The sequence below is a fragment of the Phoca vitulina genome, unplaced genomic scaffold, assembly GCF_004348235.1.
Source record: "Phoca vitulina isolate PV1807 unplaced genomic scaffold, GSC_HSeal_1.0 scaffold11, whole genome shotgun sequence".
NCBI lineage: Eukaryota > Metazoa > Chordata > Mammalia > Carnivora > Phocidae > Phoca > Phoca vitulina.
Window position 1 is genome coordinate 43904763 of NW_022589714.1, and position 27277 is coordinate 43932039.

At 38.9% G+C, this 27277-nt stretch overlaps 1 protein-coding gene across 1 annotated transcript in view; it reads right to left on the reverse strand.

The window, feature by feature from the left end:
- The window catches only part of DNAH8 (dynein axonemal heavy chain 8), a 369397-nt gene that overhangs the window by 219160 nt on the left and 122960 nt on the right, over nucleotides 1-27277 (reverse strand). Inside the window, exons 27-32 of the mRNA XM_032410111.1 lie at nucleotides 27048-27174; nucleotides 24659-24894; nucleotides 22679-22783; nucleotides 9418-9531; nucleotides 8040-8102; nucleotides 3319-3419 (exon numbers count right to left, since the gene is read on the reverse strand). Of these exons, the coding sequence (XP_032266002.1) occupies nucleotides 3319-3419; nucleotides 8040-8102; nucleotides 9418-9531; nucleotides 22679-22783; nucleotides 24659-24894; nucleotides 27048-27174 (746 nt within the window). The remainder of the gene's footprint in view (nucleotides 1-3318; nucleotides 3420-8039; nucleotides 8103-9417; nucleotides 9532-22678; nucleotides 22784-24658; nucleotides 24895-27047; nucleotides 27175-27277) is intronic.

The window sequence follows — 27277 nt, forward strand, 5'->3', positions numbered from 1 at the left end:
CTGCCTTTAGGAAAGTGATTTAAACATCACTTTCCTACCAAAAGCTTTCCCTCATGTACCCAAATGGAATTATATACGTAACAAGACTAAGAGGAGGGATTATAGATCCAAGTAAAGAAAAAGTCCTTTATTGTATAAAACATCAAAAACTGACCACTCAACAGAGTTTGTGGATGCTCCCAAGAATTCCTGAATCCTTAGCAGACCATGAGTATCCCCTAGACCCAATTTTAGTTTTTGAGGTTATTTTGTGAGTGGTTTTAACTATTTGTAAGGATTGATATTCACAACTTTTATTATTTATTGTAAATAATCCAAAGACCAAAGATAAGGTTTGCTTATGTTTTTAATATAGTAAAACTCATTCTATCTTGCAATTATCATAAGGGTACACTGGGACCTTTTATAAATCTAAAACATGTTCTGGAATCTTGGTTATCTTGTTTTTCCAATTCTTGCTTCATTTTGCTGATTCATCATCTTAGAAATTATTTCATTATTAATCACAGAGTATTCCCAACTACACTAAAAATTACTAAAATAACACAGAAAGAATGACAAGATCTCCCATAAGGAAGGGACAACAATTATCCTTCAGGTTTCATATTGTGACACCCAAAGCATTGCGTCATATTTTTTTTTAAGATTTATTTATTGTGAGAGAGAGTGGGGAGGGGCAGAGGGAGAGGGAGAGATGGAATCCCAAGCAGACTCCATGCTGAGCACAAGCCCAATGCGGGGCTGATCCCATGAACCTGAGATCATGACCTGAACCTATACCAAGAGTCAGATGTTCAACCACCTAAGCCACCCAGGTGCCCCTCATTGCATCATCTTTTAAGAAAGTATCAAAAAAGAACTCTGGACGGACACCAACCGTCTTTGTGTTCTTTTGATTTTTGGTTAGCTTTCACTTAATACAGTTAAGGATTCAGAATTGTTCACTTTTTTTTTTTTTACTTGAAACAGCAAAGAGAAGACAACTGATAAAGAAAGGTGCTCCCCAAGTATTAAAGAGAAAAGAGACACAGAACAGCACTCTAGACTCTAACTGTAATAGTGAAACTAACTATGTATTGAGATCTCAGATGGTGGGTCTTTAGATGACGATTACCTAGAGGAATTTTACTCAGATCTGACATTTATGAGTGAACAATATATTTCAATAGAGGCAAGGGCTTCATAATGCAGTGTTTTACAAGAACTTAGGCCATCCCATTTTGTGAAAAGGATAAATGATTCTTCTTTCATTATCTGTGATGTTTGCGTAAATTTTACTTGGGACTTTCCCTAAGTGGACAAATGCTGAAGGCAGATGTGTACTCAAAGGAGATAGATGATGCAGAAATGAAAAAAATCCATTGACTTGATTCAAATCTACAAGTAAAGATTTTGGCATTTATAATGCAAGAAAGATAGTGCTCCTCTCTTCAACAAAATTATGAGTGTCTGAGTTTTCAACAGTTTTGGGTTTTAACAATGCAAGTGCAAGAAAAATCAGAAGTAATAATAAGCTAGAAGCTGTGGGAGATGGATTTGAAACCGGAAATCAGTGTTTACAGAATGGGTATGGTCCCGTTTGTGCATGACAGCTGATGAGCAGTTGGTTGTATCACCAGCAAGACCCCAGGACTTGACCTTTACCACCCACCTGCTTCTACTCACTCATCTTTCTCTTACATTTTTCCTTAAGCTCTTCTTTCTGGCTTACCTCTTAACTCAGCAAAGGAAACCCTAAACCACCCTTCAGGTGATGGCAACTGCCCTGACTGACAAGACCTCCCACCTGACCTGACCACCCAGACCTTTTGAGCTAAACCTCTGACTGGCGCCTATGCAGATGGACCATGGAGGGACCTCTGGAAAGACCTACAATCACCTTTACCTCATTATAATACTAAAACTCAGCCCAAAGAGGAGCACAGCCTCATTTGCATAACATACAATGTGTGATTAGGCATGTTTCCTTAAGGCACATGTGTGACTTTATGCCCACCTCTACTAGGATGACAAAGCTTCCCTATCTAAACATTCATCCTAACCCTAAACAAAAGGAACCCATTCACCCATTCTTAGGGAGCCATGGCTTTGGAAGCCATTCCTTGTGATCTCCTATTTGCCGCAAATCAAGGGTTTTTTTGTGCAACAATTCAATCTGGTGCAGTTTCTGACTCACCAAGGAGTCAATTCACATTGGTTGGGCTCCAGTTGCATTCTGAAGTCAGTCTCCATTTTGTGTATGTATCTTCAAACCAGGGTGTTATGGAGTAAAAGTTTGGGTTTTCTCTGCTTAAATTCTTAAAATTACATTTTCTAACAAAAGTGCTTTTCACCATTCCCTTATTCTTACTTTTGCAAATTATTCATAAATTACTTAAAAATGTAAAAAATAAAATAAAAGGGTCCATTGATCCAAATTGTAAATGAGGATGATTATTTTTCCTGGGACACTGAGGGTTAAAATAAAACACTGAGTCTCAGACTGAACGTGCAAAAGAGTTAACTAGAGAATTTATAAAAATGCAGGACCCAATCCCTGAGATTTTGATTCAGTAAATCAGGGCAAGGAACAGATACCTGCAGTTCTAACGCAACTGGTCCTTGGGTTAAGCTTAGTGAATGACTGCTTTGGAAAAAGAATACAAACCATGTACCCTAAAGTAGGCTGAAGCATTGATTTATGGTCAGATAATTTCTTGTTTATTTTGCAAAGACGTGTTATGACTTTGAAAGAAGTCAAGATAAAGTTCTTTTTTAAAGCCATGATCCTAATAAGCAAAAACTAGTTTTAATTTTGACCTTGAGGAAAGTTATATAAAATTCTGTTAAAATATAGTTACTTAAATCCTAGATCTACTTATTGTTTAAAATCAATGAAGTTCCTTGGCCTTCAATCCTGATGAATTTCTATGTCTACCCAAAGGGGAAGAGCACTTAGCATAAAGGTAGTAAGAAGGGTTGGAAAGCCAAGGATGGGTAATCCTCTAAATAAAAAATATATCCAAAATTGCAGTGCTTCTGCACAATAATGGACACTATTCAAAAATAGTGAAGAGAACAAAAGAAAGCACAGGCTAAATATAGGTCACAAACACTAGATATTATTGCAATGTACTTTCCATTCCCCAAGAATATTTCTTTTATATGTGATGACTATGGATCCAGTGGGTCAGCAATAGCCAGGAATAAGGGAAATATTTAGGAGTATTCTAAGAGAGGCTCTTCTCTGCATGATAAAGGATTTAATGATGACATGATTCTTCTAATGGACAGTATTTCATTATTTGCATGTAACACTTGCCCAATTTATACACTTACCTAGTTTTGTGTAAAACCTCATAATCAGTCACAGGCAATCCAAAAAGTTGTTCACCAGATGAATATGTAACAAACTTCCTCCACAGATCATCAAAATTGGCCTATAAAAAGATTTTTAAGTTGTAGTAAAATATAATTAATTCACATCCTATTAAAGTAGAATTTATTATAATTGGAATAAAAGCTACATTGAGGTTTATTTAATAATATCTATGAAACAAAGATTTGTGAAGAAATTTATAGTGATACCAAGGTATCAGAAGAAAAGTTGAGCACTTAGGAAAATTAACTTTCAAGCATTCTAAAAGCATCCATAAAATTTTTTCTTTAATAAATTATGTGGTCCCCAGAAGACCTATAATTCAAGTTCCCATAAATATGTCTGAAAGCAATAAAACTGCATTTTAAAAAAATCTATAATTTAGGCTTTTTCACTAATTTAGACTTGTCATCTCTTCTACAGGGTTCAAATGAGTGAGTATAATCTTTTTAATCCTGTTTTCCCTCCAAGCAATAAAGAGTCTATAAAATGAAGGATTCCATTTTAACACCATTTGAGAGAATTTTAACAATCTGAGTCAGGGAAGTTAAGGCCCATGCCCTTTGAATTGGAGGTAGAATCTCCTATACTTAGAATGATAAGTATGGAGCATGTTTAAAGCACAAAAGCAAATAGAAATAATCCACCTGTGACAAGGTGTGTGTGGCTCAAAATAAGGGTATAACTATTAGGATCCTATCAATAAGGATCCTAAATTTCCAGCCCTGGAGAATGTCTGGCATCAGACCTCGCCATATTCAGATATTGAATCAGATCTGACAGCTAACGTTAGCATATTTTAGAGGAGCCAAATCAGGAAGGTGTGAAGACCCCAGAGAAACACCAAAGAATTCGTCCTTCCTAGAACCTAAAGGCCATATTTTGCACTTTTTATATTCCTTGGTGGTTAGGATAGTGGTTACTCTGTATGGTGACTAACATAACATAATAAAAAATAAATAAATAAAAATAAATAAATAAATAAATAAATAAGTAAAATAAAGTTACTGACTAAAATGGCCATGGAACCATGTGAACACTAGAAAAGGAGAAACAAAAACATTAAAGTTAGCATAATTTAAAACAGTGACATTTAAAATCTTTTTTATGTGGTGAAGACTATTGATGGACGCCATTCACTCACCCCCTTTTCCATCCAGGCCCCAGATAATATAAAAAGACCCATGGCACCAGCCAAATGGGGAACAAAATACCAGCTATTATATTAGCCAACCCAGTGCCCAGTAACTCCGGAAATCAGAGTAAAGTTGCATCAGAGAATACCACTGCACCCTGAGTCCCAATGTGAAGTTCCTGCTTCTTTCCGTGATCTAGATCCTGGCATCTGTTTTTTGGGGGGGTTGGGAAGGTGAGGGGGCACCTGCTTTTGAGGAGAGTTGGGTCACATATCCAGCCAGATGCCTGGAGAACAGACTGCTTAGCGCGCACCCCCAAGCATAGGCAGAACAAAAGGTGCCAGATGGCAAGAGATGGGCCCTACAAGGTCTTTTCAATAAGTGGCCACATTCCCAGTTAAAGGGTAGCACATTAAAGTCCCAGTCACTGACCAATAAATTGGTAACTCCTGAGGGAAAGACAAGGAGGTGGGTCTACCTTCAAAATATATCCAGGCTCCAACCACTTCTCATCAACTCCAATGCCACCAATCTGGTCCAAGTTACTGTCACCCTCCCTCGGATTATTGCAATAACCTCCTAATTACTCTCTCTGCTTCCACCCTTGACTGTCAGTAATCTACTCTCAATACCATAGCCAGGGCGATCCACTGAAAACGTAAGATGATGTCATATTTGGTCTCACTCAGGGCCTTTCCACGTGTTCTTCCTCCTGCCTGGAAAGCTGCTATTCCAGATACCTGCCTGGCTCGTTCCTTCATTTCTCTAGGTCTCTATTCCAATGTCAGCTTTTCAAGGTGGCCTTCTCTGGAGATGAGATTTTAAAGTTCACTTCCACTTTACATACACACAGCCCAGCGTGTTAATGCCTTTTCTCTGCTTTATTTTTTTCCCTTGGCACTTATCACCACCCAACATTACTATGTAGTTTCACTCTTCGTCTAGTTTTTATTGCTGAGGGGTTCTGCTTGGCTCAGCTGGCAGCCACCAGGTGAGAAGATCAGTCTTGGTCTTGGCTCCTCCAGAGAGGCAAGCCTTTCCCTGGGACTCTGGGGACTTCAGGTAGCAAAGGCTCAGAGCCTCCTCCAGGGTCCAGCGAGATTTTACTTATTTGAGAGAGAGAGAGAGAGAGCACGAGCCGGGAGGGAGGGTGAGGGAGAAGCAGACTCTCCTCTGAGCAGGGAGCCCGATATGGGGTTTGATCCTAAGACTCTGGATCATGACCTCAGCTGAAGGCAGACACTTAACCGACTGAGCCACCCAGGTGCCGTTTGGTCTGGATTTTCTATTTAAATCACTCAGATCAAGGGAGATACTTGAAAGTTAGATACCATATGAGAAATTCCACTTGGTTCTGATGGAAAAAGCCTGAACTACCCCTCTCAGGAGAACCTGAAGCTGGAGAGATCCCATTCAACTTAACTGAACCTTTTTGAGAAAAGCATGCATGGAACCAGCTTGAACCATCTATGGAACGTGCACATAAAGCAACAAGGACAAGATTACTGACTCCACTCTTCTGTTTATTCGCTTTGAGGTGAAAAGCCCAATGGTAAAGTGGTAGGAAGTCATCTCTGACATAGGTAAAGGAATATTTAGAAATACCCATCCAGCGCATGGCAAAACTAAGTTATGAGCTACAGAAAGCCTTCGTATGGCTTGATTTGCTGCAAAACATGGTATTCCTAGTAAAGAAGAAAACACTGGGTTTTGGACAACATCTCTGTATCTCCTGGTGGCTCGACCATGGAAGCTATCTGAGTATAAAGGCAGGCAGAAACTGGGGCCAGGTGAAGAAAAAGGTAACATCTAGAAGGGGGCGCAGGACAGAGAGTTATGTTTCTTATTGTTACTTTAAAAAGGAAAGACACACAGCTTTTAAAATGTTGAGTGGGAAGATTTAGTGAAGAGGAAGAGGTTAAGAGTAAAGGAGAGAAACGGGTCAGTCTAAGAAGGGGTAAGGGAGAGTCAAGAGGCCCCAGGGACAGGAAGGGGAGCACATCTCTCTGAAATGTACATCACACACTCTAAATCATCTCTGTACATTTGGAGACAAGGTCATTTGTTCAAACTAATCTCAAAACTACTCCTCCCACACTTGTACTTCAGTAAATGACTCTACTTTCTTCTGTTTTCCCAAGCTGGAAGCCTCCCTCTCTTCCCCTCAGCCTATCAAGTTGGTCTTGTTAATAAACTCATGATCCATCCAGCTTTCTTCATTGCAAGTGCATTTGGTTGGTCTCAATCTTTACAATTTCTTGCTTGCATGACTGAAGCTGCCATCAGTCTGACCATCCTCCCTCCAAAGCATTCTCCAAACTAATGCCAGAGAAATCTTTTCAACATACAGCTATTTTAAAAATTCAAATGTGAACATATCATTCCTTGCTTAGAGCCCTCCAGCCCCAGGACAGGCTATGAGCTCCTTATCAGAGCCTACAAGGCCCTCTCATTAGTGATTTCTGCCCTCTCAGCTGTCCCCTCCCTCATCCCTATCCTCTCTGCTCACTGTACCCCACATTTCACTCCTTCATCTCCCTAACTCTCCCTGCTTATGTCCTCATTTCTGGGCCTTTGTAGGAGGTGCAAATTCTGTCTAAGTTGTTTTTCTTCCTTCTTCCCCTGGCTAATTCTAAATAGTCCTTCAAGATGCAGCTTAGATGGCTCCTCTTCCAGGAAGCCTTCTCTGGCTGCCCCCTCAGCTCCTATTTTGGTTGGTAACTCCCTACATCTGTTTCCATAACACTAGTTCTCACACCTAGATCATAGCGCTCACCACACAGTTTTGCAATTACTATCTATCCAGCTCTCTGTCTCCCTACCAGATTTTAGCAGCTTAGAGGTAAGAACCTTTCCTTAATCATTTTTCTATTGACCAAGACACACAGTAGGCATCTGATATTTTTTAATGACTACAAATGCACGTGGGATAGGGAACATAAAAAGAACACGAACATATAGTACAGCCACTACAGAAAACAGGATAGAGAACTGAAACAAATAATAGAATTGCCTGATCCTCCTAGGGGCTAGCTTACATAGTAATCCATGAATCTGCAAAACTCTAGATGTGCTCAGCAATCTGAGCACAGAAAAAGATGGTGAATCCAGTGAGTACTGTATAGTCCAGGGTAAGGCAAATGAGCTGGGAAGTTTAAAATCATGGATAGAAAAGGAATGGATACAGAGGAAAGACAGGGAAACCATTTGTCAATATTTTAAATCTTATTTTGATACATTTTGTTATTCCATGAATCTTTACGATTTATATGTAAATGAGATGCTTGGAACCAAAATAAGGTATACACTTAAGTTCAAAATCAAAGTCTTATTCTCTAAAAATACAGAGAGAAATTCTGTGGAGAAGAACACAAAGGGATACAAGAAAAGGAATCAATCACATTATTTAGCAGATTAGAATACAATTAAAATCTGTATGCACTTTAAACACTAACTTTTCCATTGTAAGGTAGACCACATAAATTTTTCCCTAAAATTACTTTAAAGAATAACAACACATTGTCGACATTGTCGACAAGTTTTACCTGAAATATCTGTAGCCTGTTACTAGCTTCTTGGGGTGGAATATTTGGAACCATGGGTCCTTCCTGTAATTAATAATATAATCTCCATTTAAATTCTTAATCACATGTATTTATCAATTTATTGAGTTTATCTATTATTTCCTTTTAAATAAGTAAACATTATTTTAAATTGAAATGATCTAATTTTGTCCCCCATATGAAGCTTTCATTTAGTTTCTGTAACAGCTTTATTGAGATATAATTCACATATTATACAATCTCCCATTTAAAATGGACAATTTAATGGCTTTTAGTATAGTCACAGAGTTGTGTAACCATGACCACAATCAATTTTAGAACATTTGCCTCACTCCAACTTCCATTCATTTTTAAAGGACCATGACATTGTTAATAAAAAATGTGCCAAAATTACATCCTGTAGGAAGCCTGTACCACTAGAGTTCTGTTTCATTTCACTTATGATTATAAACAATGATGCTGTGCTTGTGTATTAGAATAACTGAGATAGAGTTCTGAAAACAGCCTCCTTTCACTGTTTGTTCAGCCTAATATGGAAATAGAGGAGCACAAAGTTGAATACTTGGATGAAGCAAAATGCAGTCCTGGTGGCTATTATCCAGAACAGTTGCAAAAAGGACCCCAGATGGTCTGTACAATCCTGAATATTATGGATATGCTAAATAATAGACCAGATTCCCAGTATAATGGAATGATAGAGCCATAAAACATTGACAAATCCAACTAAAAGAGGTAAGTTTAGTACATGTAAAAAAAGTGTTATATGATTATTATTATTAAGGGCTTAACATGTCTTATGAATCCAGACCCACTATGACCACTAAAAGAAAGTAGCATATGTTAGGGGAATATATCCAACTTCTGAGTTTAACTTCAAAGAGGAGGATCATTATCAGTCACGTTACCAGGCTGACTAGTCTGCGGGACTGACCAGGTGTGACATTTATTATTTTTTTTCAGTGACCCTTTTGGTTCTCTAAGAGTTAGTGAAAAAAAGATCATTTGCATAATATCCTGGTATTTAGGTTTGTATAGTTTCTTATAGCCTTCCAACAACTGTATTATATTTTCAACTATGAGCATTCTGGCCTGAGAAAGAAAGCATAAGGCCAGACCTTTTGTTCCTTCCACAATCTCAAAAGTTCTACCTCCTTTTAACAGTTAAATCTTCTTTCTTATTCTATAAAATAAGTTTAAAGGATTAGCTATCCCCTTTTTTTCCTGATTGCTCCAAATATTAAATATAGCCTCTTATATACAATATGCAAATCGCAGTGTATTTCTCAACATCCATCACTGTCATCTCATATAAACATGCCACAGAACATTTTAACACACAGCATGCAAATACTTAGATTACCATCTCATATGATTCTGCGAAGTTCATTACATCCTCACGAAAGACTTCCACAGCCTCAAGAAGACTACTTTTAAACTTTGGCTGCACTTGAACTAGTTCATCTTGCACAGAAACCTAGAATAAAAGAGAATACCCAATGTGAGATGTATTTATTTATTTTGGTTTTTTTGGTTTTTGGTTTTTTTTAAAGATTTTATTTATTTATTTGACAGAGAGAGACATAGCGAGAGAGGAAACACAAGCAGGGGGAGTGGGAGAGGGAGAAAGAGGCTTCCGGCGGAGCAGGGAGCCTGGTGCGGGGCTCAATCCAGGACCCCGGGATCCTGACCTGAGCTGAAGGCAGACACTTAACGACTGAGCCACCCAGGCGCCCCGTGAAATGTATTTAAATGAAAATGTATTTAAATGAAAACTATAATTCTGTCCCAGCAAGTTTGTTATCCTGCAGATGTCCAGAATGAACAAGGGTGTCTCTGCAATGCTGCTTAAAAAAAAAAAACAACAAGGGAAATAACCCAAATGCACCAAACGGAGATACAAATCATTCCAGTTCATGACCCAAGAGGCAAAGCCATCTTCTGTAACTGCAGTTCGGAAAAAGGTTTCTGTCTGATCCAGCTCAGGTCATCACTATGGCCAGGGAAACAGTTACTGCTATAGGCCCCATCTGGGTCACATGCCGTCTCTGAGGCCAGATGAAGGTCTGGGATTAGTAATCTCTAGTAGGTTCACATGGTTGGAACAGTCACCTAAAAGAAAGTGATATTACTCTGGGTATTAAAAAAAAAACAGTGAATGCCTTCCATAACAGTCTTCAAAGCTTCTGCTCAAACCTTCAATTGTAATAGTTAGCATTTAATGCATATTTACTATCCACCAGGCTTTTCACCTATATTAACTCATTTAATCCCCAGGACAACCCTGTGTGGTAAATGCTGATACTATACTCATTTTACAGGTGAGAAAACTGAGGCACGGAGACACTAAGGAACTTCCCCAAGGTCCCAGCATCATCATGAGGCAAGGTCAAGATTCAAAACCTGGTTGTTTGGTTCCAGGGCCCCCGCTCTTAGCTGTTCACGACAATAGCATCTATCTAGGTTGGAACCTGGGTTGCTTTCCGATTAATGGTGATTGTAGTAAAGGATGGGCCAATAGGTTTAACATTACAGTTAAAGAGACAGAACAACCCAAGTGGGGTGCCTGGGTGGCTCAGTTGGTTAAGCAGTTGCCTTCAGCTCAGATCATGATCCTAGGGTCCCGGGATCGAGTCCCGCATCGGGCTCCTTGCTCAGCAGGGAGCCTGCTTCTCCCTCGGCCTGTCGCTCCGCCTGCTTGTGTGTGCACTCTCTCTCTCTGACAAATAAATAAATAAAATCTTAAAAAAAAAAAAAAACAACCGGAGTGAATCTTTTCCACTGAAAAATAACAGAAACTTGGGCTTCACTAAATCTCAACAGAGGGTTCTCCATTTCCTTCCCAAGATGCACTTTTCTGTCTAAAACAGTAACTGTTTTTTAAAATAAGTGATTAGTCAATATTGAGCATGAACGTAAATAAACATGAGTATGAAAAAAGCGTTTTATACACATTACCTCAAGGGAGCCTCATAACCACGTATAAAAAAATTCCTAATGTATTCCTAAATGATCACATGAAGAAATTGAGAAACAAAGGTCATTAAGTTGCATAATATCACCCAATTGGCTGGTGGCAGAGCTGGGATCACAAGTCATGACCCCAATTTCAGCTCTGGGTCCTTGCTAGTCTGCCTTGCTTCAATCTCAGTGACAAATCTTTTCATAAACAAAAAGTTTTAAGCCAACATTTAATCAATATTCAATAAAAATTTTCACTGTAATTAAAGAATCTGGACCCTCCCTTGGAGTTCATTTTTAATGTTTAACTGCATAAATATTCACTAACTTCAAAAATGCTTAGAGGGAAATTTATAGCTAAAAATGCCTGCATGAAAAGAAAAAAGATTTCAAATCAGTAACCTAACCATCCACCTTAACAAACTAGGCAAAGAACAAACTAAATCCAAAACGAGCAGAAGGATAGAACAAAAATTACAGCACAGATAAATGATATAGAGTATAGGAAAACAATAGAGAAAATCAACAAACTAAAAATTTCTTCTTTGAAAAGATCAACAGAATTGACAAACCTTTACCTAGACTAACCAAGAATAAAGGAGAAAGGATTCAAATTCCTAAAATTAAGAATGAAAGAGGGACTATAACCACCTACTTTACAGAAGCAAATGGAATTATAAGGATTCAATCAATAGAGCGAACAGGGATCCTATGGGATAAGAGAAAATATTTGCAAATCATATATATGATATGGCGTTAATATCCAGAATATATAAAGAACTCCTATAACTCAACAACAACAATAACAATGAAAACCACAAACAACTCAATTTTAAAATAGGCAAAGAACTTGAACAGACTTTTTTCCAAAGAAAATAAACAAATGCTTTTTATAAGCATATAAAAAGATGCTCAACATCATGTAACATAAGGGAAATGCAAATCAAAACCACAATAATGTACCACCTCACCAATTAGGATGCCCACAATCAAGGAAACAGAAAATAACAAGTGTTGGCAAGGATGTGGAGAAATTGGAAACTTTTTGCACTGTTGGTGGGAATGTAAAATGGTGCAGCTCCTATGGCAAATAGTGGACCTCAAAAAGTTAAAAATGATACTATATGATACAGCAGTTCTATTCCTAGGTACATATCCAAAAGAACTAAAAGTGGGGTCTCAAAGAGCTATCTGCACTTTCATGTTCATAGCAGCATTCTTCACGATAGCCAAAAGATGGAAGCGACCCAAGTGTCCACTGATAGATGAATAAATAAACAAAATGTGGCATACACATATAATGGAATATTAGTCAATCTTAAAAAGGAAGGAAATTCTGTCACCTGCTACAGCATGGATGAAACTTGAGGACATTATGCTAACTGAAATAAGCCAGTCACAAGAAGACAAATATTGTCTGATTCTACTTATATGAGGTACCAAAAGTAGTCAAATTTATAGAGGCAGAAAGCAGAATGGTGGTTGCCAGGGACTGGGAAAAGAGAGAAATGGAGAGTTATTATTTAATGGATATAGGGTTTCAGTTTTGCAAGATGAAAAATTTCTGGATATTGGTTGCACAACAATGTAACACTATTGAACTGTACACTTAAAAATAGTTAAGATGAGAGGTGCCTGAGTGGCGCAGTCAGTTAAGCATCTGACTCTTAGTTTTGGCTCAGGTCGTGATCTCAGGGTCATGAGGGCTCCGGGCTCCATGCTCTTAAGCTCTGTTTAAGTCTCTCTCTCCCTCTCCTTCTGTCCCTCCCCCCTGCTCACGTGTGCATAGACACTTGCCCCCCAAAAAATAAATAAATAAATCTTTAAAAAAAATAGTTAAGATGGCAAACGCTATGTGTACTTTACCATGATTAAAAAAAAAAAAACTTAGCACAAAGTTACAATAATAAAGCCAGTAGGTTACCGACATAGGGATAGACATATGAATCAACAGAATCGAACTGAGAGTCCAGAACTAACTCCCTACATTTATGGTCAATTGATTTTCAGTAAGGGTGCCAAGACAGTTTGTTGGTTAAAGGATGGTTTTTTCAACAAATGGTGCTGAGACAACTGGATATCCACATTATTTTTTTGCATGAAGTTGGACCCCTAACTCCCACCATACAAAAATTAACTCAAAATGTATCAGAAATCTAAATGTAAGGGCTAAAATTATAAATCTGACATAAGAAAACAGTAGTAAATCTTCATGACCCTGGATTAGGCAACCATTTTCTAGATAAGATACTAAATCACAAGCAACAAAAGAAAAAAAAAGATAAATTGGACTTCATCAAAATTTTAAAAATTTGTGCTTCAAATTCGGAGACAGAAAGCAGAATGGTGGTTACCAGGGACTGGGAGGGAGGGAGAATGTGGAGTTACTGTTTAATAGGCATAAAATTTCAGATTTATAAGATGAAAGGAGTTATAGGGTTATATAGTAGTAATGTCTACACAACAGTGTGAATGTCTTTAATACCACTGAACTGTACACTTAAAAAAATGATTAAGATGGTAAATTTTATGTTATGTTCCTTTTAAAACAGTAAAAATAACAAAAAAGAAAAGAAAAACACCATCAAGAAATTGAAAAGACATCTTCTTTATCCATTCATCAGTTGATGGACACTTGAGCTGTTTCCATAATTTGGCTGTTGTAGATCATACTGCTATAAACATCAGGGTGCATGTATCCCTTTGAATTCATATTTTTATGTTCTTTGGATAAATACCTAGTAGTGCCATTGGTGGATCACAGGGGAGTTTATTTTAACTCTTTGAGGAACCTCCATACTGTCTTCCACAGTGGCTATACCAGTTTGCATTCCCGCCAACAGTACAAGAGGATTCTCCTTTCTCCACACCCTCACCAATACTTGTCATTTCTTGTGTTGTTGATTTTAGCCATTCCGACAGGTGTGAGGTGATATCTCATGGTAGTTTTGATTTGCATTTCCCTGATGATGAGTGATGTTGAGCATCTTTTCATGTGTCTGTTGGCCATCTGTATGTCTTCTTTGGACAAATGCCTATTCATGACTTCTAACCATTTTTTAATGGGATAATTCATTTTCGGCTGCTGAGTTTTATAAGATCTTTATATATTTTGGATGCTAACCCTTCATCAGATATGCCATCTGCAAATATCTTCTCCCATTCCAAAGGTTGCCTTTTAGTTTGGTTGTTTCCTTTGTTTTTGTTTTTTTTTTTTAATTTTTTATTGTTATGTTAATCCCCATACATTACATCATTAGTTTTAGATGTAGTGTTCCATGATTCATTGTTTGTGCATAACACCCAGTGCTCCATGCAGAACGTGCCCTCCTCAATACCCATCACCAGGCTAACCCATCCTCCCACCCCCCTCCCCTCTAGAACCCTCAGTTTGTTTTTCAGAGTCCATCGTCTTTCATGGTTCGTCTGCCCCTCCGATTTCCCCCCCTTCATTCTTCCCCTCCTGCTACCTTCTTCTTCTTCTTTTTTTTTTTCTTAACATATGTTGCATTATTTGTTTCAGAGGTACAGATCTGAGATTCAACAGTCTTGCACAATTCACAGCGCTTACCAGAGCACATACCCTCCCCAGTGTCTATCACCCAGTCACCCCATCCCTCCCACCCCACCCCCCACTCCAGCAACCCTCAGTTTGTTTCCTGAGATTAAGAATTCCTCATATCAGTGAGGTCATATGATACATGTCTTTCTCTGTTTGACTTATTTCGCTCAGCATAATACCCTCCAGTTCCATCCACATCGTTGCAAATGGCAAGTTCTCATTCCTTTTGATGGCTGCATAATATTCCATTATATATATATATATATACCACCTCTTCTTTATCCATTCATCTGTCGATGGACATCTTGGCTCTTTCCACAGTTTGGCTACTGTGGACATTGCTGCTATAAACATCGGGGTGCACGTACCCTTTTGGATCCCTACTTTTGTATCTTTGGGGTAAATACCCAGTAGTGCCATTGCTGGATCATATGGTAGCTCTATTTTTCAAGTTTTTGAGGAACCTCCATACTGTTTTCCAGAGTGGCTGCACCAGCTTGCATTCCCACCAACAGTGTAGGAGGGTTCCCCTTTCTCCGCATCCCCGCCAACATCTGTTGTTTCCTGACTTGTTAATTTTAGCCATTCTGACTGGTGTGAGGTGGTATCTCATTGAGGTTTTGATTTGGATTTCCCTGATGCCGAGCGATATTGAACACTTTTTCGTGTGTCTGTTGGCCGTTTGGATGTCTTCTTTGGAAAAATGTCTGTTCATGTCTTCTGCCCATTTCTTGATTGGATTCTTTGTTCTTTGGGTGTTGAGTTTGATGAGTTCTTTATAGATTTTGGATACTAGCCCTTTATCTGATATGTCATTTGCAAATATCTTCTCCCATTCTGTCGGTTGTCTTTTGGTTTTGTTGACTGTTTCCTTTGCTTTGCAAAAGCTTTTTATCTTGATGAAGTCCCAATAGATCATTTTTGCCCTTGCTTCCCTTGCCTTTGGCGATGTTCTAGGAAGAAGTTGCTGCGGCTGAGGTCGAAGAGGTTGCTGCCTGTGTTCTCCTTTAGGATTTTGATGGACTCCTGTCCCACATTGAGGTCTTTCAACCATTTGGAGTCTATTTTTGTGTGTGGTGGAAGGAAATGGTCCAGTTTCATTCTTCTGCATGTGGCTGTCCGATTTTCCCAACACCATTTGTTGAAGAGACTGTCTTTTTTCCATTGGACGTTCTTTCCTGCTTTGTCAAAGATTAGTTGACCATAGAATTGAGGGTCCATTTCTGGGCTCTCTATTCTGTTCCATTGATCTATGTGCCTGTTTTTGTGCCAGTACCATATTGTATTGATGATGACAGCTTTGTAATAGAGCTGGAAGTCCGGAATTGTGATGCCACCAGCTTTGCTTTTCTTTATCAACATTCCTCTGGCTATTCGGGGTCTTTTCTGGTTCCATACAAATTTTAGGATTATTTGTTCCATTTCTTTGAAAAAAGTGGATGGTATTTTGATGGGGATTGCATTGAATGTGTAGATTGTTCTAGGTAGCATTGACATCTTCACAATATTTGTTCTTCCAATCCATGAGCATGGAACGTTTTTCCAATTCTTTGTGTCTTCCTCAAATTGTTTCATGAGTATTTTATAGTTTTCTGAGTACAGATCCTTTGCCTCTTTGGTTAGATTTATTCCTAGGTATCTTATGGTTTTGGGTGCAATTGTAAATGGGATCGACTCCTTAATTTCTCTTTCTTCTGTCTTGTTGTTGGTGTATAGGAATGCCATTGACTTCTGTGCATTGATTTTATATCCTGCCACTTTACTGAATTCCTGTATGAGTTCTAGAAGTTTTGGGGTGGAGTCTTTGGGGTTTTCCACATAAAGTATCATATCATCTGCAAAGAGTGAGAGTTTGACTTCTTCTCTGACGATTTGGATGCCTTTTATTTCTTTTTGTTGTCTGATTGCTGTGGCTAGGACTTCCAATACTATGTTGATTAGCAGTGGTGATAGTGGACATCCCTGCCACGTTCCTGACCTTAGGGGGAAAGCTCTCAGTTTTTCCCCATTGAGAATGATATTCGCTGTAGCTTTCTCATAGATGGCTTTTATGATATTGAGGTATGTCCCTCTATGCCTATACTCTGAAGAGTTTTGATCAAGAAAGGATGCTGTACTTTGTCAAATGCTTTTTCTGCATCTATTGAGAGGATCATATGATTCTTGTTCTTTCTTCTGTTAATGTATTGTATCATGTTGATTGATTTGCGGATGTTGAACCAACCTTGCAGCCCAGGGATAAATCCCACTTAGTCGTGGTGAATAATCCTTTTAATGTACTGTTGGATCCTATTGGCTAGTATTTTGGTGAGAATTTTTGCATCCATGTTCATCAGGGATATTGGTCTGTAATTCTCCTTTTTGATGGGGTCTTTGTCTGGTTTGGGGATCAAGGTAATGGTGGCCTCATAAAATGAGTTTGGAAGTTTTCCTTCCATTTCTATTTTTTGGAACAGTTTCAGAAGAATAGGTATTAATTCTTCTTGAAATGTTTGGTAGAATTCCCCTGGGAAGCCATCTGGCCTGGGGCTTTTGTTTGTTGGGAGATTTTTGATGACTGCTTCAATTTCCTTAGTGGTTATAGGTCTGTTCAGGTTTTCTATTTCTTCCTGGTTCAGTTTTGGTAGTTGATACATCTCTAGGAATGCATCCATGTCTTCCAGGTTATCTAATTTGCTGGCATAGAGCTGCTCATAATATGTTCTTATAATTGTTTGTATCTCTTTGGTGTTGGTTGTGATTTCTCCTCTTTCATTCATGATTTTGTTGATTTGGGTCATTTCTCTTTTCTTTTGGATAAGTCTGGCCAGGGGTTTATCAATCTTGTTAATTCTTTCAAAGAACAAGCTCCTAGTTTCGTTGATCTGTTCTACTGTTCTTTTAGTTTCTATTTCATTGATTTCTGCTCTGATCTTTATTATTTCTCTTCTCCTGCTGGGTTTAGGCTTTATTTGCTGTTCTTTCTCCAGCTCCTTTAGGTGTAGGGTTAGGTTGTGTACTTGAGACCTTTCTTGTTTCTTGAGGAAGGCTTGTATTGCTATATACTTTCCTCTTAGGACTGCCTTTGCTGCATCTCAAAGATTTTGAATAGTTGTGTTTTCATTTTCATTGGTTTCCATGAATTTTTTTAATTCTTCTTTAATTTCCTGGTTGACCCATTCATTTTTTAGTAGGATGCTCTTTAGCCTCCATGTATTTGAGTTCTTTCCGACTTTCCTCTTGTGATTGAGATCTAGTTTCAAAGCATTGTGGTCTGAAAATAGGCAGGGAATGATCCCAATCTTTTGGTAGCAGTTGAGACCTGATTTATGACCTAGGATGTGATCGATTCTGGAGAATGTTCCATGGGCACTAGAGAAGAATGTGTATTCCGTTGCTTTGGGATGGAATGTTCTGAATATGTCTGTGAAGTCCATTTGGTCCAGTGTGTCATTTAAAGTCTTTATTTCCTTGTTGATCTTTTGCTTAGACGATCTGTCCATTTCAGTGAGGGGGGTGTTAAAGTCCCCCACTATTATTGTATTGTTGTGGATGTGTTTCTTTGCTTTTGTTATTAATTGGCTTATATAATTGGCTGCTCCCATGTTGGGGCATAGATATTTACAATTGTTAGATCTTCTTGTTGGATAGACCCTTTAAGTAGGATATAGTGCCTTTCCTCATCTCTTATTACAGTCTTTGGTTTAAAATCTAATTTGTCTGATATAAGGATTGCCACCCCAGCTTTCTTTTGGTGTCCATGAGCATGGTAAATGGTTTTCCACCCCCTCACTTTCAATCTGGGGGTGTCTTTGGGTCTAAAATGAGTCTCTTGCAGACAGCATATCAATGGATCTTGTTTTTTAATCCAATCTGATAGCCTGTGTCTTTTGATTGGGGCATTTAGCCCATTTACATTCAAGGTAACTATTGAAAGATAGGAATTTAGTGCCATTGTATTGCCTGTAAGGTGACTGTTACTGTATATTGTCTGTGTTCCTTTCTGGTCTATGTTGCTTTTAGGCTCTCTCTTTGCTTAGAGGACCCGTTTCAATATTTCTTGTAGGGCTGGTTTCGTGTTTGCAAATTCCTTTAGTTTTTGTTTGTTCTGGAAGCTTTTTATCTCTCCTTCTATTTTCAATGACAGCCTAGCTGGATATAGTATTCTTGGCTGCATATTTTTCTCGTTTAGTGTTCTGAATATATCCTGCCAGTCCTTTCTGGCCTGCCAGGTCTCTGTGGATAGGTCTGTTGCCAGTCTAATGTTTCTACCATTGTACGTTACATATCTCTTCTCCCGAGCTGCTTTCAGGATTTTCTCTTTGTCTCTGAGACTCGTAAGTTTTACTATTAGATGTTGGGGTGTTGACCTATTTTTATTGATTTTGAGAGGGGTTCTCTGTGCCTCCTGGATTTTGATGTGTGTTTCCTTCCCCATATTAGGGAAGTTCTCTGCTATAATTTGCTCCAATATACCTTCTGCCCCTCTCTCTCTTTCTTCTTCTTCTGGGATCCCAATTATTCTAATGTTGTTTCGTCTTATGGCATCGCTTATCTCTCGAATTCTGCCCTCGTGATCCAGTAGTTGTTGATCTCTCTTTTTCTCAGTTTCTTTATTTTCCATCATTTGGTCTTCTATATCACTGATTCTCTCTTCTGCCTCATTTATCCTAGCAGTTAGCGCCCCCATATTTGATTGCACCTCATTAATAGCCTTTTTGATTTCTACTTGGTTAGATTTTAGTTCTTTTACTTCTCCAGAAAGGGTTTCTCTAATAACTTCCATGCTTTTTTCAAGTCCAGCTAGTATCATTAAGGTGATGATTCTGAACTCTAGATCTGACATCGTACTAATGTCCGTATTGAGTAGGTCCCTGGCAGTCGGTACTACCTCTTGTTCTTTTTGTTGAGGTGATTTTTTCCGTCTTGTCATTTTGTGCAGAGAAGAATAGATTAATGAGAGAGCAAAATGCTAGCAGGGTAACAACGTCCCCAGAAAATATACTCTAAACAAATCAGAAAAGACCTGAAGCAGTGGGAAAAGAAAGGGAAAGAGAGAAAAAAGAAAAAGAAAAAGAAAAAGATAACGATAAAAACAAACAAAAACAGAACAAAACAAAAACAGAACAAAACAAAACAAAAAAAAAACAGAATGTGATCAAATATGATCAGGCTGGTATATAGATCAGTGCCACACACTAGATTTTGGGTGTATTTTGGTCTGTTAGAAGAAAGTGCCTCCCAAAATTTTAAAGAAAGAAAAACTTATATATGTACAAAAATAAGGGTTGGTATGATGAAGGGATGGAATATGACTCTAAAGATGGAAATTATAAAAAATTTTATAAAAGGAATTGATAAGAAGTTGTTTGAAAAAAGAAAGAAGAGGAATTTAAAAAAAAAAGAAAAAAAGGGAGAGAATGTGATCTGGCAGGGGCGTAGAAAAAAACCATACACTAGAGATTTAGGGTATATTTTGATCTGTTAGAGGAAACTTTCTCAAAATTTTAAAGAGAGAACAACTTATATATATATGCCAAAAATACGAGTAACTACTATGAAGGGATAGAATTTGAGTCTAAAAATGAAAAATAAAAATGTTTTTTAAAGAAGGGATTGATAAGATGTTGGTTGAAAAAGGGAAAAAGAAAAATTCAAAAAAAAAAGAAAAAAGACAGTTAAAAAAAAATTAACTTTGAAAGACAAAAGAATCATGGTAAAAAAGCTATGAATTCTATGTGCAGTATTCCCCTAGCGCTGGAGTTCTGCCATTCTCATTGATCAGTAAACTTGGTCTTGGCTGGCTATTCTCGCTGATCTTCTGGGGGAGGGGCCTGTTGCCGTGGTTTCCAAATGTCTCTGCCGGAGGTGGAATTGCCCCGCCCTTGCCCGGTCCGGGCTAAGTAATCTGCTTGGGTTTGCTCTCCGGAGCTTTTGTTCCCTGCAAGCTTTCCGTACAGCTTTGGAGGCGGAGAGTGAAAATGGCGGCCTCCCAATCTCCATCCCAGAGGAGCCGAGAACTCGGGGCCCCGCTCCTCAGTGAGTCCCCAGAGAAAAGTCGTCAGTCACTCCCGTCTCCCTGGTCTCCGGCCGTACTCCATGGTCACCCGGCCTGTGACCGCGCGTTTCTATCTCTGGCACCCGACCCCGTGTGGAGTCTCCAAACCCAGCAGATCCCTGCGGTGCGCTCCCGCGCTGCTCCTCCTGGGGGAGGAAGGTGAGTCTCCCCGGATCTGCCACTTGTTGGGTCCCTGCTGGAGGAGCGGTGGCCCGATTGTGCCCCGGATCACGGTTTATGGCAACCCCAAGCTGAGAGCCCGCTCCTCGGCTCTGTCTCTGCAGCCGGGTTCCCTGCTCCAATACCTGGGAGCTCTGCCGCACTCAGGCACCCCTGGTCTTTCTGTGACCCCGAGGGTCCTGAGACCACACTGTCCTGCAAGGGTTCCACCCCCTGCTTAGCCACTGGAGTGATGTCCCTCAGCGGAGCAGACTTCTCAAAGTTCTGATTTTGTGCTCCTCGGCTCTATCACTTGCCAGAAGGGGCCGACGGAGCCCCCCCCCCGCCGTCTATCTTCCCGAATATCGCCTCGGATTCACTTCTCCGCACGTCCTACCTTCCAGAAAATGGTTGCTTTTCTGTTCAGAGAGTTGTTGCTATTCTTTTCTTCGATCTCCTGTTGAGTTTGTAGGTGTTCAGAATGGTTTGATCCCTATCCAGCTGAATTCCTGAGAGGAGAGGAAATCCAGGTCTCCTACTCCTCTGCCATCTTGCTCCGCCCCCCGGTTGTTTCCTTTGTTGTGCAGAAGCTTTTTATTTTGATGTGTTATATATATACAATAGAATATTACTCAACCATAAAAAAGAATGAAATCTTGCCATTTGCAACAACATGGATGTATTATGCTAAGCAAAATAAGTCAGTCAGAGCAAGACAAATATCATATGATTTCACTCACATGTGGAATTTAAGAAACAAAACAAATGAACAAAGGGAATAATGAGGGAGAGGCAAGCCAAGAAACAGACTCTTAATGATAGAGAACAAACTGATGCCTACCAGAGGGGAGGTGGGTGGGGGGATGGGTTAAACAGGTGATGGAGATTAAGGAGTACACTTGTTGTGATGAGCACCAGGTGTTGTATGGAGGTGTTGGATCACTATATTATACACCTGAAACTAATATTGTACCATTAAATGGAATTCAAATAAAAATTTGAAAAAAAAATTGAAAAGACAATCCACAGAATGAGAGAAAATATTTACAAATCCTTTCATATGGAATATCCAAATACCCAAAATATATAAAGAACTCTTACAACTCAAAAATAAAAAGACAACCCATTTTTTAAAAAGCAAAGGATTTAAATTCACATTTCTCCAAACAAGATGGATGAATGGCCAATAAGTACATGAAAAGATGCTCAACATCATTAGCCATTAGGAGAATGAAGTAGTGGTACAGAGGACAACATGGATAAATGGTAAAACATTATGCTAAATGAAAGAAGTCAGTCACAAAAGGCTAAATATTGTATGAGTCCATCTATATTACATGTCTAGAAAAGACAAATCCATAGAGACAGAAAAGTAGATTCGTGGTTGCCAGCAACTACAGAAAGAGGGAGAAGATGGAGTGGCTGCTAATGGATATGGGGTTTCTTGGGAAAATGAAAGTGTTCTAAAATTAGATAATGATCATGGCTGTGCAACTCTATGAATATACTAAAAATCCCTGAACTGTATACTTTGAAATGGTAAATTTTATGGTATGTAAATTATATCTCAATAAAGCTATTAATATATATTTAAGCTTTAAAATGTATAAAATTTTTTGGGGGCGCCTGGGTGGCTCAGTTGGTTAAGCGACTGCCCTCGGCTCAGGTCATGATCCTGGAGTCCCGGGATCGAGTCCCGCATCGGGCTCCCTGCTCAGCAGGGAGTCTGCTTCTCCCTCTGACCCTCCCCCATCTCATATGCTCTCTCTCTCTCCATTCTCACGCTCTCAAATAAATAAATAAAATCTTTAAAAAAAAAAATAAAAAATAAAAAAAATAAAATGTATAAAAATTTTTTCTAGAGATGGTGACTTATAAAAAAATAAGAATTAAGTTTGTACTTACAGCTTTGCTCTGCAATTTGTTGAAAGAATATCTCAAGGTATCAACTGCTTCTGATTCTTCTTTGGTCACTTCAACTTCAAATCTGTTTAAAATAGCATAGGCTTCCTGGAAGTGGGAGTAGAGTTCAGAAATATCACAAGGAAAGCAAATGCCAAATGATTTAGATGCCCTGTAGAAACACATTCCTATTTTTCCCATTCTTATTAGAGAGTGTGTTTTAGAAGAGTGGTTCCCAAAATTAAACATGTATGTAAACACCTCTAAATTCTCCCTGATACCAGATATTGACTCTAGAGCTTAGGTCCTGAAATCTGCATTTAATAAGCACCTAGGTGATTCTGATGGAGATGTAGGCAGATCACACTGAAATACTATCTTAGTCGAGGCGCGTGGGTGGCTCAGTTGGTTGAGCATCTGACCCTTGGTCTCAGCTCAGGTCTTGATCTCATAGTCATGAGTTCAAGCCCCACATTGGGCTCCACGCTGGGCATGCAGCCTACATCAAAAAAAAGAAAGAAAGAAAGAAATACTATCCTAGAAAATATCCCTAGGATCATTTTCTCCTCTTTGATCTCCTCTCTCCTCTTTGATCTTGTGCAACACCATGCAAAATATCTTCTCATTACTCTATTAAAATATGCATTGGCTATATAAAGAACAGAATGAAACAATGATGTGGGAGATACCCTGATGAAAAGAAACTTGAATGGTCAAAGGGATGGATTGGCAATTGGATTTACTAAAATAATTCATGCTGAAGAATAAAGTTTCTGGGTTGCCTGGGTGACTCAGTGAGTTAAATGCCCAACTCCTAATTTCAGCTCAGGTCATGATTACAGGCTCATGAGATTGAGCCCCACATCGGGCTCCATACTGGGCATGGAGCCTGCTTAAGATTCTCTTCCTCTCCCTCTGCCCCGCCCCCACTGCTCACACAAGTGCACCCTCTCTCTTAAAAAAAAAAAAGGTAATAAAATAAGAGTCTGATTTAAATATTAGTCATAATTAATTTATGGTAGACAAAATAATGGCTCTCTCCAGTGTTGTCCACATCCTAATCTCCAGAGCCTATGAATATGTTACTTTACATGGCAAAAGGGACTTTGCAGATGTGATTATGTTTGAAAAAAAAAAAACTTGAAATGGGGAGATTATCCTGGACAAACTGGTTGGGCCCAAAGTGATCACAAATGTCCATATAAGGGAAAGAGGGAGGCAGGAGAGTAAAGCCAGAGAAGATGTAAAGACTGAAGCAGGGGCAGGAGTGATGACATTGCTGGAAGGGGCTGTGAGCCAAGGAATGCAGGTGGCTTCTAGAAGCTAGAAAAGGCAAGGAACAGACTCTCTCCTAGAGCCTCTAGAAAGAATACAGCCCTTCTGACATCTTGATTTTAGCCCCATAAAATCCATTTTCAGACTTATGATCTGTAGAACTGTAAAATAATACATTTATGTTGTTTTAAGCCATTACGTTTATGGTAATTCGTTATAGCCACAGTAGGAAACTAATATAGCACTCCACCCTAGAAACATCTCTGGTTGATGTTAGTTCCAACAGACTACTATTGAGCCTAAGTGGACTCCTCCCACCATGCTTCCCTTGGTATGCCATTGGTCATGAGTGAGACCTATAGTGGTTTCTAAGGAAAGCCAAAGATATTTGGGGAACTTGCCTAGCATGTTGGGATTGACATGAAAGAGCGCAAGCATTCATTTCTGTGAAATGTTGGTGCTAGCATAAAAAAACTGAACACTGTCTAGACCAGTTCAGCATTATTAATATATTAATATTCCTTTGTATACTGTTCACTGTTGGTAATTGTCAAAACCCCTCCAAGGGCATCAAATCAGAAAGGAGAAACTGGCAGACTGTGCCATAAAATAGATGAAGAAAGTATGTTAACAGAATCAATTTTTTAGTGTGTCTCTATTTAAAAAAAAAAAATATTTCAAGAAAGAAAAAATGTGATCATTTCTTACTTCAATTGGTCCCAAAGTCATGTCCATTTGAATTTCATTATCACGGATAGATGATAAGGCTTCCATTGCAAACCTGACATCATCTAAATCACGAATAGGTCTAGACAACTTTTTCAAGTATTCATTGATAAATGCTATCATGTCTGACATTTTCTTTTTGTATTCTTCATTCAAGTAGCGACAGAGTAACATCTTCCATGCCTTAGCCTCAATTGATAAGGCCAGTTTCATTGGCTCTGGGGAAGAGGAAGAAAGATCAGAATGGAATACAATTGACATTCTGAAACTATTTACTTCATGTCTAATCTGAGCATCTCTAACTTCACTGTCCTATTTGATGATCCCACCTCCAACTAGTCAACTCCATCTTAACAATCCTTACACATTCCTCTTTTCTTCTCTTAGTATCCCTCAACCCGCCAGCCCTGCCATGTTTGAAACATGACTGCTCCTTGCCAACTTCCAACAGTTAGACTAGGGAGCTGCGGAAACATACAGCCAGCTTGTTGGTTGAGGCTGAGAGATCCTCTCATGAGGTCTGCATCTTGTGGGCCTGTCTTCTCCTTTTCCTCAGTCCCCAAGCATTCAGCCCACCTTCCCCCTTCTTTAGAACTGTTGCTGCCTATTCCATTTCTTAGTTTTCTCTCTCTAAAATTGAGCCCTCAGCCAACTCTCACTCTGTGCTAGAGTTGATTTTTGTATGAGGAATCACAGTGCTAACCACTATGAGAAAACAAATAGGAAATTTAAATAATAGTAATAATAATAGGTAAACTAATTTTCCAAAAGTCTACAGTTCTTGGAATTATTGTCCCTGAAGTATTGTTTCTGATTTCTTTTTTTTTTTTTAAGATTTTATTTATTTATTTGACAGAGAGAGACACAGCGAGAGAGGGACCACAAGCAGGGGGAGTGGGAGAGGGAGAAGCAGGCTTCCCGCTGAGCAGGGAGTCCGATGTGGGACTCGATCCCAGGACCCTGGGATCATGACCTGAGCTGAAGGCAGACACTTAACGACTGAGCCACCCAGGCGCCCCTAGTTTCTGGTTTCTAACTAAATATTCCCTTCAAGTATTTGTGATTCTTCCCCAATTTAAATCCCTTCTTGATAGATATAATAACAGCATTTAAGGGGTGCCTGCGTGGCTCAGTCAGTTGAGCTGCCAACTTGATTTCAGCTCAGGTCATGATCTCAGGGTGCTGGGATCAAACCCCGTGTCTGGCTCCATGCTCAATGGAGTCTGCTTGAGATTCTCCCTCTCCCTCTGCCCCTCTCTCCCGCCCCCCATACTCTCTCTCTCTCCCAAATAAACAAATAAATCTTTAAAAAAATAATAACAGTATTTCATATTTATTGAACATCAACTATTTGCCAAGTAGTATGCTAAGTGTCCCATATAAAGCAGTTCATGAGGTGAACTCTGTCATTATCACCAGCAGAAGGGATGGGATTAAAGAGGTCAGGTAACCTTGACAATCAAATTTGAGAGCCACAGTTAGACTTACTCTTTAAGGATAGATCTGAAAATCTACTTAAGGTGGATAGTTGATGTAAAATAGGTCATTCAAATATCTTTTGAGAATAAAATCTTCTCACAAACTTCTGACAAGACTGTACCGCTGTAACTATGGCAACAAATAGCCACCATAACCCAGTTTTAAACCCAAGCCACAGACCAACTGACCTCAGGTCACATACTTTTGCCACCCGATCAGCATCAGCTCCTCCCTTCTGAATGTCAACCAATCGAAAAGAACATATCGATAAGCCTGCCTCTGAGTGCCAACCAATCAACAACAATCTCACCTGAGTAAACATCTTTCTACAGATGATAACCTATTTACACCCACAGTCCTTAAACCCCATGCTGCCCAGACACCTTATATGAGTGTGCTCTGCTCGAACACTGGGCCTGACCAGCATCACTCTCCCTCACTCTTGTAATCAGTAAAATCAGTTTGGGAGTTTTATCTCCGATATTAAGCAGCTGTCTCATCATCCTTTGATACACTAATCCCAAGTGGATTAACTTCTCAGGAAACCTCAAATTGTTTGATTCCTATCTCATGTATACAGCTCCTTCCTCACAGTAACCTGAAAAAGAGTTTCACCTGTAGCTTAGTTGCTTGACTGCCAATTGAGGAATTGCATCGTATTCAGTATATTAAGCCACCCTGGTATAATATTATATGCAAAGAATATATAATAATATATGATATAACACACATTGTATATATACATATATATAACATATATATGAACAATATTCATGGCCCAGAAATATTTGATATTTATAATATTGTACCAAAGTAGCTTCACAACTGCTTTCTAAATAAAGCAGCATTTCATGTGAAAATACAGATACTTTACATAACATTTTAAAAATACCTGTATGCAATTCAAGTGCTCCCACAACAATAATAGGCTTCAACTCATCGATCTCCTGTTCAAAAGTAGCAAAGTGTAGAATTTCTGATCTGATTTCAGTCAGAGAGGGGTTGTTAGCCAAAAACTCCTGTAGTAAGGAAAGTGTTTACTTTAGCTTTTTGACAGTATGAATCTCACATTGCCTTTTTTTTTTTTTTTTTTTTTTTTTTTTTTTTTTTTTTTTTTTTTTT